Source organism: Malus sylvestris, chromosome 17 (genome assembly GCF_916048215.2).
Source record: "Malus sylvestris chromosome 17, drMalSylv7.2, whole genome shotgun sequence".
Classification (NCBI taxonomy): Eukaryota; Viridiplantae; Streptophyta; class Magnoliopsida; order Rosales; family Rosaceae; genus Malus; species Malus sylvestris.
The window spans coordinates 1-18103 of NC_062276.1; the positions used below are offsets into that span (position 1 = coordinate 1).

At 34.8% G+C, this 18103-nt stretch overlaps 1 protein-coding gene across 4 annotated transcripts; it reads right to left on the reverse strand.

Moving 5' to 3' along the window:
* Positions 1-3137: 3137 nt before the first annotated feature.
* LOC126610991 (acetyl-coenzyme A synthetase, chloroplastic/glyoxysomal-like) lies at positions 3138-13628 on the reverse strand. Of its 4 annotated transcripts, XR_007618660.1 has the most exons (20): positions 12846-13626; positions 12571-12714; positions 12319-12474; positions 12098-12220; positions 11846-12014; positions 11633-11715; positions 11344-11445; positions 11182-11270; positions 10975-11065; positions 10130-10243; positions 9470-9546; positions 9309-9387; positions 9028-9096; positions 8748-8923; positions 8513-8569; positions 8250-8340; positions 7822-7920; positions 7464-7660; positions 3631-3704; positions 3138-3492 (listed from the first exon to the last, which is right to left on the reverse strand). XR_007618660.1 is itself a non-coding variant. In XM_050279177.1 (19 exons), exons 1-18 carry the CDS (start codon positions 12998-13000, stop codon positions 7475-7477), a joined length of 2052 nt encoding a protein of 683 aa, XP_050135134.1. In that variant the 5' UTR covers positions 13001-13627; the 3' UTR covers positions 3138-3704; positions 7464-7474. The 4 variants fall into 4 exon arrangements, 3 of the variants coding, with proteins under 3 accessions (XP_050135134.1, XP_050135133.1, XP_050135135.1); XM_050279177.1 differs by having other exon boundaries at positions 3138-3704; positions 12319-12466; positions 12846-13627; XM_050279176.1 differs by having other exon boundaries at positions 3138-3704.
* Between the last annotated feature and the right edge of the window lie 4475 nt (positions 13629-18103).

The following is an 18103-nucleotide window of genomic DNA, read 5'->3' on the forward strand; positions in this document are numbered from 1 at the left end:
AAAAATAAAAAGAATATGAAACTCTTAGACTGTTGAATTAAAAGAAAATACCCCGGAATACAGATTTTCGAATTAATACGAGTAATAAGAACATCATCCCACTTTATGGGTCTACAAGTTATGTTTCAAAAACCCGATTGTACATCTCATAGGCCATCCCCTGAAGATCATCTCTGCTGAAAATAAAAAGAATACAAAACTTTTAAACCCTTGAGTTGAAAGAAAAGAGCCCGACATACAAATTTTCGAATTAATACGGGCAATAAGAACATGATCCCACTTTATGGGTCTACAATTTATGTTTCAAAAATCCGAGTGTACATCTCATAGGTTATCTTTTAAAGATCATCTCTGCCAAAATATAAAGAATATGAAACTTTTATACTGTTGAATTGAAATAAAAGAGCCTGAAATATAGCTTTTGGAATTAATACATGTATTGAGAACATCATCCCATTTTATGGGTCTACGAGTAATGTTTCAAAATTTCGACTGTACATCTTATAGGTAATCCTTCAAAGGTCATCTCTGCCAAAAATAAAAAGAATACGAAACTTTTAGATTGTTGAATTGAAAGAAAAGAACCCGAAATATAGATTTTTTAATTAATACGGGTAATGAGAACATCATCCCACTTTTTGGGTCGACGAGCTATGTTTCAAAAATTCAACTGTACATCTCATAGGTCATTCCTTATATATCATCATTGCCCAAACTAAAACGAATATGAAACTTTTAGACTATTGGATTGAAAGAAAAGAGCCTGTACAAATTTTCGAATTAATGCAAGTAATGATTACATCATCCCACTTTATTCGATTTACGAGTTATGTTTCAAAAATCCCACCGTACATCTCATAGGTCATCCCTTAAAGATCATATCTATCAGAAATAAAAAGAATACGAAACTTTTAGACTGTTGAATTGAAAGAAAAGAGCTCGACATAAGAATTTTCGAATTAATACGGGTAATGAGAACATCATCCCACTTTATGGGTCTACAAAATATGTTTCAAAAATCCGACTGTGCATCTCATAGGTTATCCCTTAAAGATCATCTCTGCCAAAAATAAAGAGGATACGAAACTATTAGACCATTGAATAGAAAGAAAATAGCCCAAAATACAAATTTTTGAATTAATACGGGTAATGAGAACATCATCCCACTTTATGGGTCTTCGAATTATGTTTCAAAAATCCGACTGTAAATCTCATCCGTCATCCCTTAAAGATCAACTCTGCCAGAAATAAAAAGAATACGAAACTTTTAAACCCTTGAATTGAAATAAAATAGCCCGAAATAAAAAATTTCCAATTAATACGGGTAATGAGAACATCATCCCACTTTATGGGTCTACGAGCTATGTTTTAAAAATCCGACTATACAACTCATAGCTCATCCCTTAACGATCATCTCTACCAAAAATAAAATGAATACGAAAGTTTTAGACTCTTGAATTGAAAGAAAATAGACCAAAATACAGATTTTTGAATTAATACAGGTAATGAGAACATCATCCCCTTTATGGGTCTACAAGTTATGTTTCAAAAACCCAACTGTACATCTCAAAAGTCATCCCTTAAAGATCTACTCAACCAAAAATACGAAACTTTTATACTCTTGAATTGAAAGAAAATAGCTCGAAATATAGATTTTTGAATTGTATATGAATATGAATTCTAAATATTATGACACAGTACCAAGTTAACCATTTACGTGAAGACGATGACATGCTTTTTGGGATTAGAGTCCTTCTGCAGCTCTCCTCTTCAATATGCAAGGCCTCAAGAATGGGGTTTGAGTTTATGTAAGCTTGCGTGATTAGAAAGAGTACAGGGACCCTAATATATATACCATACACAATGGTAATCAACTAGGACTCTTCCCATTGAATAATCTTGATTGATCTTAATCTTATCACTGTGAATTCCCTTATTCATATCAGCTAGAAAGACTTCTAATAATATCAAGAGTGTTCAAGCTACTGAATCCTAATAAACATGTTCCTTATCAACTCATAAACATTGTTAATATTGATCTCTAATATTTCCACATGAATAACAAGCGCTAACCAAGTGTATTGCTCTTATCAAAACTTACAATACAATGTTAGATGGAGTCTTGGAGATATTCTTACGTACATTGGTTTGTACGTTTGGATGTGCAAGTTGCAATTATGCAATGTTAGATGGAGATATTCTTGCATACAGTACATTGGTTTGTTTGGGTGGATCATAACACGTGGTTGGTTCGTTAGATGACCTTTGGGTTATGTAATGAGAGATTCTCTCATGCAAAAAATATTTAGTCTTAATAGTGTCCTCGTCAAAAATGCTTGCAACATACGTTAATTTCCTAATAGGATTTTTACTACAAATAAAAATAAGGATAAAAGCACTTAAAATACTTGCAAGGGTACAAAGTAATTGTAATATAGTTAGCTTTAACAAGATTGTTCTCCACAAGAATTGAATGAATAATTTATTTCATATGAAATCTTAATTAATTATTTAAAACAAAGTTTGGAAAGAAAAAAAATTTTGATTTTGGAATTTAAAATAATAAAAAGGAATTTAATAAAAATACTTAAATAAATTTACAAAGTAAAGAACACAAAAGAAAACGGTTTTGAAAATCAAATTAAAAATTATAGCTCCGCCGTCACCTTAACAATCATACGTAGTTCTTCCAATTACTTATGAATTACACATGCTTACTTTGAAGGTTAGGTTTTCCTAAAATATGCTCTACTCGGACCCCCAATCTAAAACATATATCAAATATGCAGCCCATCTATAGTATTCAGATCAAATCTAAATATGTAAGACTCATTAAGTTTTGTGAAAATCCTTTGAAAAACCATGCAATCCCTAAGACATGATATTCATCCTAAGTGAAATTACACACACATCAATCACAAGAAGCCTTCGTCAATTTCAGGGACAGACCTCCGACCAAAATTACATCAAATTACTTTTCTAAATATCATAATGGTGATCAATCATTATGACAAATATATAGTTTAAACACGGTGATTAATAATTCAAATCTACATGCATAATATCATGAGTAAATTGAAAAGAAACTACATATTCTTGCTAAGGCTCATGTCCTCGCCCTAGCAAAAGAGAATGAGTTATGAACAATCATAAAAGAAAATATTATTAAAACATGGATAAAAAACACATTGGAATACAAATCGTCAAAGCATAGCCAAGTTCTCCAAATCGATGTGTTCATCGGCCCTAACGGCTCAATAATACTACCACAAAATAAAATCCTTACTATAAAAGGTCTTCTAAAAACTTCAAAACTTATAACAAGATAACTAGGAATTACATTTCTATTCAAACTTTGGAAAATCTACCCAGTCACAAAGAATCTCATGTTTCTGGATCTTCAGTGCTCCAAAACGGGCCCAAAACGACTTGAATTAAAGCTTGAGATGTCCCGAACATAATTGCAAAGACCTCAAACCTAAAAGACATCATCTTGGACGCCAAAAAGCCCAAATAAGCTCAAAACGTTACTTTGACAGCACTGCGCGTTGCTCCTTTATTTCTTCACCATAAATAAGCTACTTGATAGAAAAATTTGAAACTTTGATAGGCAAAAGTTGAGAGACTCACGAACATTCTCCAATTGGAATCCTTCCAAAATTCATCTGTTTGATCACTTTTTTCTCAAGAGGAAGTCGCATGTCCTAAATTAGAAATATAAATTACAGTATCAAACTTTCACCAAAATAACCAATAAATTAATACTAAGAATAGGTTAAATTAGTATAATATCGACTCATCAGTGTCATCGTCAAATAAATTCTTGCAACGTGTTTGAAAAGTGCACTATCTATCTATTAGACAATTAATACATAGTGGCATGAGAGAATTGCTTATAAGGAGAATGAGTTATGATTTTCTTTGGTTTTGTCCACTTGGCCATTATTTATGGTTCACACTAAAACTATGGGACCTATGATCAGTGGCGAAGCCACGTGGGAGCGAGGAGTGGCGGCCGCCACTCCCCTCGCCGGGAAACACCACTGAACCCCAGGTCTTCGCCACTCCCCTCGCGCGCCTCGCCGGAAAATAATGGTTCACGAACTTCACGGCGCCCTCTGTTTTTCTGGGTTTTCTGTTCACGAACTTCACAGCTGTCCATTTTCTACTTCCTCGCACAGAAACCAGTCACCAACCTCGTCGACCTTCTGGGTGGTGGCCCTGGTGGGAGAGGATAATGGCTTGGGATAATGGGATGAAGGGCTGGTTTGGTATTGCTGTGCTTTGAAAAAAAGCTGCTGTGAGAATAAGCGGCTGTGCTGTGAGAATAAGCGGCTGTGAAATAAAGCTAGTAGAGTGTTTGGTAAACTTTTTTGTGAAAGTGCTTTTGGAAAAAAAAGCAGGATGATAGTGTGTCTTTTCATTAAAGGAGCACTGTAGCTCTGTGTGCTTTGAAAAAACTGGCTTTTTTTTCAAAGCAGCAAATAGCAGCTTCAGCTTTTCCTTTGATTTTCAGCTTATTCTCACAGCAGCTTCCAAAATAAGCCCTTTTTTTTCAGTTTACCAAACACAAAAATGACCCTCAGCTTTTTTTCACAGTGGCTTTTTTTTAAATCACCTCAATCCCAAACAGGGCCGAAGGCTAGTAGTATTTCAGTGAGGGAGAAGACCTGTTTGGATAGCATGATAGCATATGTTTGGAAAACAGGATAAAGGCTGGTCGATATGTTTGGTTCTTAACATAGCGAAAGTGTAACAAAGAATTAAAGGGACAGCTGTGCTGACTTTATTGGCCCATATCATTTGGTCAGTAAATTGAGGGATAAAGATTGTCTGCCCTCAACTTCCGGTACCCTCCTCGTGCCATTCTATTTGTGTGGTCACGGTTAAGCCACGTCAATATTTTATATTACAATTCATTTTTGTCTTATTATATCTATAAAAAAAATATAAAATGTTAACGTGGCTTAACCGTGACCACACAAAATAGGAGGGCACGGGAAGGGCACCGGAAGTGGAGGGCAGACAATCCTTGTCCTAAATTGAGTACTTCCCAGTGATTACTCAAGTATTATATTTTCCCCACTATTTTTTTTTCTCTTCTAACCCATCTTTTTTTGTGGTTTGTTAACCCATTTCTCTCTTTTATTTATTTATTATTCTTGTATGTATTTTTTTTCCCCTCTTTTTAAGACTCCTAGCTTATTTATTATAAACTTTCACATTATTATAAATATTGTATTAATTTTTTAAAAATAATGTAAATATTGTTCAATGCTTATTTTACGATAAAAGAAATTCATTTAAATCCATCTAGACTTCTGCCTAAATCTTGCCTAGGCGCCTAGCTGCTAGGCTCCAGTCCGCTGCCTAACTAGCGCCTAACGTCTTTAAGAATCTAATCCTAACCAATTTAAGCTTGTTACATGGCTTTGATATTATCGCTTACAACCGCATTGGTAAAGAGACTATTTTCTGTTATGAATATTGATTTAAAACTTTGCACTCTTCAATGTGAAAGCAACCGCTTCGATTGAACATTACATTCTTTTGAATTTCGCCCCTCCCCTCGGCAAATCCTGGCTTCGCCACTGCCTATGATAGGTACATTATTTATCATATTTTCATGTTAATTATCCCTAGGTTTTGTTAAGGAATTGATTATAAAAGAGCCTTATTACTTTCCTTTTCTCAGTTTTAGCCAATACGCGCACTCAAGTTGTTTTTGCTAATAATTCGACTTTCCGGATGAATTTTAATGCAACGCCAATTGGAGAAGGAAGCTAAGAGGCTGAAGATCATTGTGTCTGAATCTCATATTTTTCCATAGTCATTCATTCCAATTTTACAAATCAATCCCGCAAGATTTGCGTTCTCATCAAAATTGCGCAGCTGTGGGAGAATGAAGATTTGGAGCCTTTCCCAATTTTTCCTAGTGGTGTGCGATATATTATTGGAAAGATAAGACATAAATCTAAGGTTCTCATATTTTTACAGAATTTTCCGGAAAATTTGACCTCAAAACTGGCGTGCAAGACAAATGACTTGTTTCCCAAGCCAAGAAGGATTCTTTCCTAGTTTGTGTCATTAATTGTTTAGGAGTTTTTTTTTTTTTTTCTGCCAAACCTTTTAGGGTTTTTCTAGTATAAATAATGCATCCTAAGCTCTCTCTACGAATATCCCCCACATCACCACCACACTATGCTACCATTTACCATCTACGCAATGTGAGAATAAGAGCTTAGGGACGTACTTTGTCATGGACTCCGAGTTCCATCTTTCCTTTATTTTTATTTCTATGTGTAACTAAGTTACTTCTCTAAGGTTTATGATGAAACCATGATATGATTATTTCCGAAGTATTTTGTTGATTATTATTCGATTACATGCCATGTTTAATTCTTAATATTTGTGTGTAATTTATTCTAGTTTCGAATGTTCTTGTGATTGCCCATCATTGTGAATTTGTTTTAAATATTTAGGTAAATCTAAAAGGACGACCAATCAATTAGATTTATTGGAACTAAGATTAAGAAGAGTAGAAAACTAGTGAGGATGACCAATATCAAACTAGTCCTACTTGGTTCACATGATTCTTCATTTCTTAATGGATTTTTATGTGTTTAACTAAATGCCTAACCAATATAGACATATGAGTTGATGCCTGACCACGAAACCTTAAATATTGGCATGGTAATTGAATAGTAATCGGCTTAAAGAAAAGGGAAATGATTGTTATTGGTGGATTCTTGACCTTAGGCTTTCATCATCTTAATTTGTTTAAACTTTCATTCGTTGTGTGTTTTCATTATTCATCTTTCAGATTTTATTATAAGTTGTAGCTTTAATTACTTTTCATAATCAATCAATCATTTGTTTTTCTACGTTAAGTTTCGCATAATTGGCTGGTTAAATTGGTGTTAAAGCAATTCCTATGGGATCAACCTCATATTTGCATATATTCCTGTAATTGATTCGTGCGCTTACAAGTTTAATTTGGTTTAAATTAATCTATTATTTAGGTTATTTTAAATATACATAAACCTACGCTTTACACAAAGTCCGAATTTGCTCACCACCTTAACTAGGTGATGACTGTTACCACCATCTTAGGAAATTGACATGTGTCAACGTGTTTAATCATTGATTCCATTAGTTCATGTCAGTAATTGCCTTTCAGTATACCGTTTATCCCTCCAACCACACATTTATCCCTCTCTTCCACCATATACTTTTATGTGTCTCTAGGACAAAAGACGAAAACTGAAAACTAAAATCAAATAAAATCTGAAATGGATCCATAATGAGTTCAGTAGTGTAAGTAGTTGCGTAGAAAGTGAATCATTTGGATAAAAAGGAAGCAAAGTGACACATGTAACAAAATTTCTAGAAGTATTTTTAGGTTTAATCCTGTGCAATTGATAATTTTTGGAAAGTGCTGCAGGTCGAATAATTTAACCTACCTCCGTACTTGCTAGACATCTGCGAGAGCAATAAGTTGATCGACCACATTTGGTTCCGCAAGGGTGCTGGTGTCTCCAAGCTCATCTAACTGTCTAGAAGCGATCTTCCTCAGAATCCTCCTCATGATCTTCCCACTCCTTGTTTTCGGAAGGCCAGGGGCCCAGTGGATTCTGTCCGGTGCTGCAAATGCTCCTATCTGAAAAATGTTTACATTCCAGAATTTAACAATTTTTAACCCGAAACCATCAGATCTGAAATTTCCCGGACTCTGAACAGCACAAGACTAGAGTGCCGTTGCACTTGCACTGCAACAAACAAGGTGCAATAGAAAACTTAGACGCAGAACTAGATACATACCTGCTTTCTCACAGCCAGTACAAGGCTTTTCCGGAGTTCTTCACTGTAAGGTACACCTTCCACAAGAGTAACAAAGGCATATATACCTTGTCCTTTAACCTATAGAAAGAAAGTAATTTTGTTCAGACATACTAGGCGCAAGCATCTGCCACTCCCTCCCGCTCTCTTGCTCTCTCTTAGATATGTCATGCACAATTCATAACACAATGCGAAGTATATGGAGATAATTTACCAGATTTTCAATGCAGATTGTAGAAAGACAATTTCATTAGAGTTTATTCTTCTCTAGTGGGATATGATTTTTATTTCAATGTTAGGGGTTCAAATTTCTTAGTACTTGAATGTGTCACATTAAAGGTTAAAGTTTGGGTTCTCTCCTCCAAGGATCCTAATCTGTTAAACTCAGTTATTGTGTCACATCCACGTACTTCATGCTCAATGCCAACCACAGCAGCTTCAGCACACTGGGGATGGGAGACCAGAGCAGATTCCACTTCTGCTGTACCAATTCGATGTCCACTGCACATATTATGATTTTATCATTGAACAAAAGGAATAAACAACAATCACACAGTCGTCCACATTACATCCTAAGAAATCCACACGTTATCCTATCACTACGTTTAGCTAACTCGTACAAACATCAAGATTGAAAAATTATATGCACGTAGTTTATGGAATCCAAAAATACCTAACGTTGATAACATCATCAACCCTTCCTGTAAGCCAGTGATATCCATCCTTGTCCCTGAGACATTGATGTGTAACACTTAGTTTTATATCACATTAGAAGAAGTCCTAATAAATAAATCCTATACTCTAAACTCAAAAAAGGAATCGAATCTCGTCCTGGAAACAAAAATCTCCGTGCATAACACTTGTTAGCATTCACACTAATGCAATTGCAATGTGATGTTATTACTTACCTGCTGCATCCATCACCACTAAAATAATATCCGGGGAAAGGTTTAAAGTAAGTGGTTTCGTATCTTTCGTGATCACCGTATAGAGTTCGGAAAGCCCCAGGCCATGAGCTTTTTACACACAGATAGCCACTGCATTCCCCTTCAATCTCAACACCCTTTTCATCAACTATGACAGCCTACAGTTACAAGCAAAATAATTATTAAGATTAGATCTTACAGATTCAAAAGTATAAAAAGAGGATACTTTATGAGATCCATAAACTAGATTAGAATAAAATACCTGCACCCCAAAGAAAGGGAAAGTAGCAGAACCAGGTTTCTGTGGCCAGGCACCCGGTAGTGGAGTTATCTGTCAGGTAAAGAAAGCCAAGCATTTCAAGTTAAAACATCTCACTGATGGAAGTCCAGGTGAATGCACATACATATTGGCACATAAGTGTGGTGAGAGGAGTTTTTAACGAAGTAAGATCTTGAGGAATTTTCCCGTGCCACTAACATTTCTGCTTAACACCAGTCAATGGAGCGAGGGATGAAAACTATATAAGAACAGTACTACAATACCATAAAGCCACCAGTTTCAGTTTGCCACCAAGTGTCGGAAATAGGACATTTTGAATCTCCAACCACGTTGAAAAACCACCTGTACCAAACAGCGTTGGGTTAATAACTCTTTTTGGGTGTGAAGTGAAGCTTTTGAATCAGACAACAAAAGAGATGAGAACCTCCATGCACTTGGGTTAATAGGCTCGCCTACACTTCCAAGGACCCGTAAGGATTTTCGCGAGTATCGTGTAACATACTGCATAATACATAAATAAATAAAATTCAAAGAACACACACATCCATAAATACTTAAGGCATTATGTAAGGGGTACTGGAATCTTAGCCTTATCCAGACAACAAAACCACCATGGATACAGAAACAGAACACTATGTAGAATGGCAAATCTTGCAATGCAGATAGTAAATGACGGAGAATATAAAGAGGACTGATTTCTTGATGTTAATTTAATAAGATACATCGAGAGGTGGGACACCCAAGAAAACCAGATATGTATGACAGAGGAGCATCTTTGATGGAACAAAAGAACAAAAATTAAACAGGGACAAATGACAAGAGGATCTTATAGCCTAAAAACACAGACAAGCTTTATACTTCAACAAAATCATGTCCAGTTAATGAAAATATCCATTAGATTTAAGGAAGAAAAAAAACGTTTGGGAAATGATTAACCAAGAAACAAAATAGAGAAATGCTTTTTTTTTTTTTTCTGTACATAGCTGCTAACATCCATCATAAACTTATAAAATCATCTGGATCAATAACAAACACATTAAAATAATCACATCCATATATAACGAAGGAATGGCTAATATCTTACCTTGTCACTATCACGCATGAGGGACCGCACTAATGTGGGGGCAGTATAAAATATGGTCACTTTGTATTTATCAACAACATCCCAACAGCGTCCAGGATCAGGATAATTTGGAGCCTGCAACATATACACGGATAGTAACAGCTACATGAAATGTCAACATAGGAAATCCAATTCAGCAAGAATTAGAGCAAGCATATGCACCAAAAAATAAACCATAATCAATCTTACTGTAGCGCTCTTTAAACATGAGATCCTCTGGCAATATCCACATATTTAGATACAGCTAGTCAGTGTTCTGAATATAATTATGTATTTAGCACTAGAAGAGTTCATTTCATTTATAGTATAATGTTCAAAGAATTTAAAAATTTATATAGATCATAGACAGTGATACGTGATTCTTCTCACCATAAGTAAACACATACAAATTTTAATTAAATGTCATATTCATACTAGTGAACTACTGTTTGTTATTTTGCCTTCTTGAGGAAATAAAGGCATTATTAAGTTACTCTGAGTCCAATGGTTAGTTTACAACAGAGGGGTTACCCTTTTTAACATAAGAACCTATCCACCCTTTAAACAATAGTATATGTCCAACTAAAGACCTTCCGCTAAGGAGAGTACTACACTGGTAAAAAATAAAAAGTCAAAAGAAAAAAAACATTAATCTTTAAACCTAGCTGTCCAGCTTCTTCTTGGTATACTCTTTTTCTTTTTTTCCGAAGGCTTCCAAGTGCCTGACTAGAGATGTCGGCTTTTTCTTCAGATATATATATTAGGTTCCTCTCTTACAGTTACATGTAAAACGATAATATGTATACATTAATCTGTCTATTAGTTACCCCTTCATATAAAACAGCAGTTGCTCCATTAAGCAGGGGTCCATAAGTGACATAGCTGTGCCCAGTGATCCAACCACAGTCAGCAGTACACCTAAATTAAAGATAAAGCCATGTTCAGCAACAAAAAACATCAGAACAAAGCAAGTTTCTTTCACATGAGGAAAATCAAAATAACATTAATGATAAGCTTAGGGTTTTGAAGGATACCAGTAGATGTCGGATGAGCTGTAATCAAATGCATATTTAAATGTTGTGGCAGCGTACACCATATATCCTCCAGTTGTGTGGAGAACTCCCTATAAGAGCTTATTATTAGAAGAATCCACAGGGAGAAGAAAAAAATTATTTGAAGTATGGAACATAGATTACCTTCGGTTTGCCAGTGCTCCCACTGGTATAGAGCAGAAAAAGTGGATCTTCTGCATCAACCCAGTCCACTGCACAAGTAGTTGGATATTTAGGTATGACATCCTGGGAGATAATCATGGGTCATCACTCATCAGTCACAACCGTCCGTAAGACAAACATTCAGGTCAATCATAAGCATATGATGAAACAATAATATAGGAAAAGCACACAATGCAGCATGCATGTTACAAACAAAAGAATTCTTTCCTCATGGAAGTCTATATCAAGAGGTGCTAGTACAAGTGCTAACCTGCCACCATACATCCCTTCCTTCCAGCCATTTAGTACTTTCCCTCTTCATAGCCAATTGATTTTCATAAGTTAAGCATACATCTGCTCAAACAGGGCACCATATGTCATGATACAGAGAACTTTTACATAAAAACTGTGCATTGCCTCGCCATACCCACACACACATATAGGTCATTCCATAGATCACATATCAATTTGCTAATTTCCATACCTACAGAAACCCCACTTTGGGATGATTCTATAAGGGCAGCATCAACTATATCTTTGAGGTGGATAACCTTAGAACCTCTTTTAACAGCATTGCAAGTGATTACAACTTTCGGTTTGCAATCTACAATCCTTTGAGCAAGAGATTCCGCAGAAAATCCGGCAAAGACAACCTGAAAGATTGGAAAAGGCAATTAAGTATGAAAAAGAAATCATTGGAGGATGCTGGAAAGCAAAGAGAAAGATGGTGCAATACCGAGTGAACGGCACCAATGCGGGCACAAGCAAGCATTGTAATTGGAAGTTCCATTAACATGGGCAGGTAAACCACAACAGCATCACCCTTTTTAACTCCAACATCTTTCAAATAGTTCGCAAGCTGCGAATGAATGGTAGAGGTAAGAAAAGGTGAGATATTTTGCTTATTAGTTTTATGAAGCAACTCGCATTCCCAGGCAGATTGATAGACGGACCGACCTGGCAAACGTTGTGGAGAAGCTGGGTGTAAGTTAAAGTGGCATCAACACCAAGCTCATTGCCTTCCCAGTAGAAGGCAATTTTGTCACCAAGTCCAGCTTCAACATTTGTGTCAAGGCAATTGTAGCAGATGTTGGTGATACCGCCCCTGAACCACTGCTCAAATCAAAACTTTCTAAACTCAAAAAAAGGCAAGGCAAGGCAAGGCAAGCAAATCAAATCGAATCAGAAAAAAGGAATCAAAAGAAAGACCTCAATTCGGATATCGCCTTTCCTGACATCAAGATTCTCCGAGTACACTGGTTGGCCCCATTTCTGTTTCCAAAAGAAGGTGGCAGCGATGTCGGACCAAAATCCGGCGGGGTCCTCGATGGACCGTTTGTACATCTCCAGATACTGAAGGGGGAGGAAGAGGGTAATAAGATAGGATTAAGAGGTTAGATGATGTTGTTGGAAGTGGAAGTGCAAAGCGCGGAGAACTGAGAGAAGAATTAATAAATGGAAGGAAGATAGCCAAGGTACCGTACCTGTTGGGGAGAGGAGACGTGGGCCTGACGGGAGAAGTGGTCGCTGGGAAAGACGAGATCGTTCTCTTCAGAAGCGAGAGATTCTCCGAGAATGACAGCGTTCGGGTGGGAAATGTTTCCGGCGCCGGAAGGCATTGTGGCCATCGACTCCACATGCCGCAGGTGATCGCTTGTCGTAATCAAATTTGGATTATTACGAGGCTTCTTGTTGTTGTTGTTAGCAGCATGATGATCGGCATGATCAGGCGTTGATGATTCCATGTCCCAACTGCAGGATTTAAATCTGGGCGACGCCCACAAAGAAGTCCTCCTTTTTCCTCCTCTTCGTCAAAGAAGAAGAAGACGACTCAGCGAATTGGAATTGGAGTCTGGAATTGACTTTCTTCTTCCGTGGAGAGCGGAAAGGGAATATATGGCCAACGGAGGAGTGTGATGATGATTCTGATGATATGCAAAACCCTGACCCTCTGCAAGGATAAGATTATGAAGATTATTATAACAACCCCTCCTCCTCCTCTCCAGGTAGAGATAGAGGTAGTCATAGAATTTTTAATATTAAAATTAGTCTAGTTTCCTTTCTCTCTCCTCTTGGTCTTGCTTCTGCGTTCGTTCGTTCAAGTTAAGCTGTCTGATTTCATTGAGTTGTGACTTTTCACCCATTAAACAAACGTTTCAAAGCTGGCAGGCAGTGACATAGAATAGAATATCCTTTTCTCTCTCCACTCTCCACTGAATACTTTGACTGTGGAAAAGCTTTTCCACTCCAATGTCGATCGCTACTGCAGGCAGACAGACTGCACCTACCATATCCAGGATTTCACACCCCTCACCTTACATACCTACGCACGTGCAGTCCACGTCAGAGGATTTATACGGTTCATTGTTCAACGATGTTCACTTGTAAAAGTAAATAATTAGAAAATATGAAAATAAAAATAAAGTAATCATAGTATAAACAGCTTATTCTCTACAAAAATTGATATGAATAACTTACCATTCAATTGAGATCACGAATTAAAATAAAAAAAATGCAAGAAAGTAAAATTAACTAAATTGGCAAAAATAGGAATCACACAAAGTACAAATAACACATGGGTTTAGAAAAACAAGGGTAAAGGCATTAAGGTTTAGTCGTCGTTATTAGCAACAATATCTAACATATGATTCGTCTGTGAAATTCAGATAAATCTAAACATGCAAGACTCCTTAAGCTTTGTGAAACCTTTTGAAAAATTCGAGAACCTTTAAGACGTGGCATTCACCTTGAGTGAAATTACAATTTGTGAAACCTTTTGAAAAATTCGAGTACCTTTAAGACGTGGCATTCACCTTGAGTGAAATTACAATTAACAATCACAATAAGCCTTACTCAATTTCAAGACGGCACTCCAACAAAAATTGCCCACGATTACTTGTCTAAACATCCTAATGGTGGTCAATCATCAAGACATACAAATAGTTTAAACACAGTGATTAATAATTCAAAGTATGCCTGTATAACATCATAAGTAATTTAATAAAGACTACATATTCTTGATAAGGCTCATGACTATGCCCTAGCAAAAAAAAATTAGTAATACATATTGATCAAAACAAAATTTAGTAACACATAATCATAATTAAAAAGTAAAATATCATTAGAGTAAATGATAGAAATCACCTTATATCGAAGTACAAAATCCAAAAAACTATGTCGAGTTCTCCAAAGTAGTGCTTAGAGTGTTAGAAATATTGGTGATGTGAATGCTATTTCTCTTACAACAAATTACATAAGATAAAATAAATGAATACAAGATAAAATACTTATCTTTTAAGGAAAACTAATAAAAATAGCTTGAAAACTTTGACTTTTAATCAAAATGACAAAAAGGTGTTGTAAGTGAATAGTAACATGAGTAACTTTTTAAAGTAAAAATATCATTTTCGTTAAAAGTGAACAGTACCGGGAGTGTTTCGTTAAAACTCCCTATCTTTTATAGGATGGAAATGGTTCTTTGTCGATACTTGATTAGAACAAGATTTTATGTTGAGGCGTGTAGGTTAACTGTCCTTAAGAGTAGATTTTACCCTTCTAAGACAATTATTCGATGTAGCAGGTTATAATGTTCTACTCTCCAAAATACAACCTATAATCATTGCAAACGTACACTCACAATACTTTGATCGAACAACTCGATTATTTCTTTTGGTATAAAAGTGAATAATGTAAAAGTACAAATCAAGGGAGGAGATAACTCATCATAGTACCCAAATCATAGTAACCGTAGATAGGCACCAAATCACAGTAACCGTAGATAGGCACCAAATCACAGTACATTTAAGCAAGACAACAAAGAATTAATCAAGGCACTTACATTAAATAGATATGACACGGTATAAGCCATTCCATTGCCTTTAGTACTATTACAGATTCGTAGTAAATTACGCTCCTCAATAACACAAATGCTCTCCACAAAACGAAAGATTAGAACTAATTTAATAAAGGAAAAACTTAATAAGTAACATAATTTGTGGCACTTAACTAAAAAGCTTCATATATAATTTACCCAACGCCTATTCCAATATTTTATTAAATATTCTATGGATAAGTGCAAATTCAAGAAATACCAAAATGTACCAATAATTCCAACAATTTAGGGGTGGTTTTGGTACATTACCGTACCAAAACCTCTGTACCAATTATCATACCAAATATTTGGTACGGTAAAATCTATTACTATTACCATACCAAACTTTCGGTGTAGTTCGGTTGGTATGGTATGCCAATGGTAATTGCCACTTTGTTTTACGCCACTTAGTTTGCCCAAAATCTAATATTTTTTAATTAATGTAGAAGTGTAAAAAATATAGAAAAAATATATGAACACTCGTAATGACAAACTTTACAACTTTCGTGAAGAGCTTAACTTTGAAATTCACCATTATAATCATATAAATCATAGATCAAAATTTAACCGTTGATTGTTATTTACATTTACGCTTCATTTTTCTCATCAAATTTTTTTTTTTTTGAAATCATGATCAATTAGAGGATGCAGGAAGATAAACGGTTTGATCGTTGATATTATGTTCAAAGTTTTACAGTTTGTGAAAATATTGCTTGATGTTTATAAAGTTTCTACAAACTATATGACATCGACTCATATTTCAGTTAACCGTAAATATCGAAATGTGATATCAAATATCTAAACCGTTCATCTTCTTACATCCGCCAGATGATCATGTTTTCAAGAAAAAAAATTTAAAAATGAAATTCAGTAAGAAGAATAAAGCGTAAATGACAATCGACGGTTAAATATAAATTTAAGATTTATGGATTATAGTGTTGGATCTTGAAGCTGACATCTTCATGAAAGTTGTAAAACTTGTCACTATGAGTGATTGTATATTTTTTTCACATTTTTTACACTTCTACAATAATTATTATTAATTTTATTAATTTTTCCCTCAAATAATTATATGAATAAATACATAATATAATATTAATAATATTGGTAGGTATGGTATACCACAGGAATTAGTTTTGGATATCAGTACTGTACCGAAACAATATGGTCCGGTACAAATACCGTATCTTTACCAATTGATACAAATTTTTGGTAATAATTTGGTATGGTATGGTTGGTAAGGCGGTTGGTACGGTAATTTGGTAAAAATTTCTACCCATATCCAATATTTAAAGGAAAGATCTCACCGATAATATTACGCATAGAACGGGGAACAAATTGGACCCAATCACCCTATCAATCAATCTTATATTGCCATGACCTGAAAATTAAAATGCCTAACCAAATCACCATCAATCTCTTGTGCTGTGCATCCATGAGCCCATCATCGACATAGATAGTAGTTTGTGCGGAGACCAAACGATGTAGAAGTAGCTTCCAAATCAACTCTTAAGATTGTTGGAATATTGGCGCTATGAATGTTATTTTCTCAACAACAAAGATAAAATAAAATACTTATCTTTTATAGTAATTTACGCTGCCACAATTAATTAGAAGTATGCAGAATTCTAGTAGCATAGTATCACCTTCAATATTTTACCAAAAACTCATTTCCTGTCCAAAAATGGTGAAAAAATACTAGTGTATACAATCCATAAAATTTGGAGTTATGAAAGTCTATAAAAAAAAATAAGGATCTGTATCAGGCTCAAATTGTTGACATGAATGGTTTCTTATCAAAATTACATCAGTTACATATAACACTTAAGTAGTATTTATTCTTTTCCATGTCATAATGAAAAACGAACTAGGGATTTCAAAAGGATTTTACGACATAGGTTTAGAAAGAAAACCAAGAACCAATGATTTGTTTCTTATAATCCATTGCACAAAATTACGAAGAGGATTCGAATAAACGAAATTAAATACCACTTGGGTAAAACCCCAAAGAACCCAATTATAGAATTACCTTAAACTAATGATATAAACACATCAATTCAAATCAAAGTATAAAAGGAATTTATTCAATCACAATACAAACCCTACAAACTCATAACGAAAATTCCATATTAATCTATAGAAGGATTTGTAATTGAAAGTTAAAAAACAATCTAAATTATGCAATTTATACAAAAGCATAATTCAAATTAAATATCACCCAAGTTACCTCCAGACGGCGAGTGATTCACTGGAATACTCATAAAACAGCCAAAGTGCAGCCGGAAATGCATCGAAGTCTCAAAGCTTTGATTCACCTATTATTTTGTCCATGAAGGATAGACCAAGATAGCAGGTATAGGAACGAAAAAGTGAGGAGAAAAACCCCTTTTGTCTTTCACGCCTATCATCTAATTTCCTCCCTTATTCATTTACTAGTTCATAATTATCAAATAGGAGTCCAATTTTGTGATAAACTGATAATATTAATAAAAACCAAATCGATAATTAGACGAATTATTTTGAAATAAACTAAATGGGATGTAGTCAATTTGGATTTCAGAGGATTTTAATGGACTTTTTTAAGTGACAGATTTCAAAGGATTTTAATAGATTCTACAATTTCATATGGATTTTGACAGATTATTATGGATTTCTATTATAGATTTCTATGAATTTGTAAGAATTTCTTTCATGGATTTCTTAAGATTTCTTTTTTGACTCCTACAACATAAATTCATTTCTTAGTACACAATCTGAAAAAGACATAAACATATATATATATATATATATATATATATATATATATATATATATATTGATATGAAAATATAAACCAATCAAATATGCCTTTTCTTTTCTTTTCTCATTTGA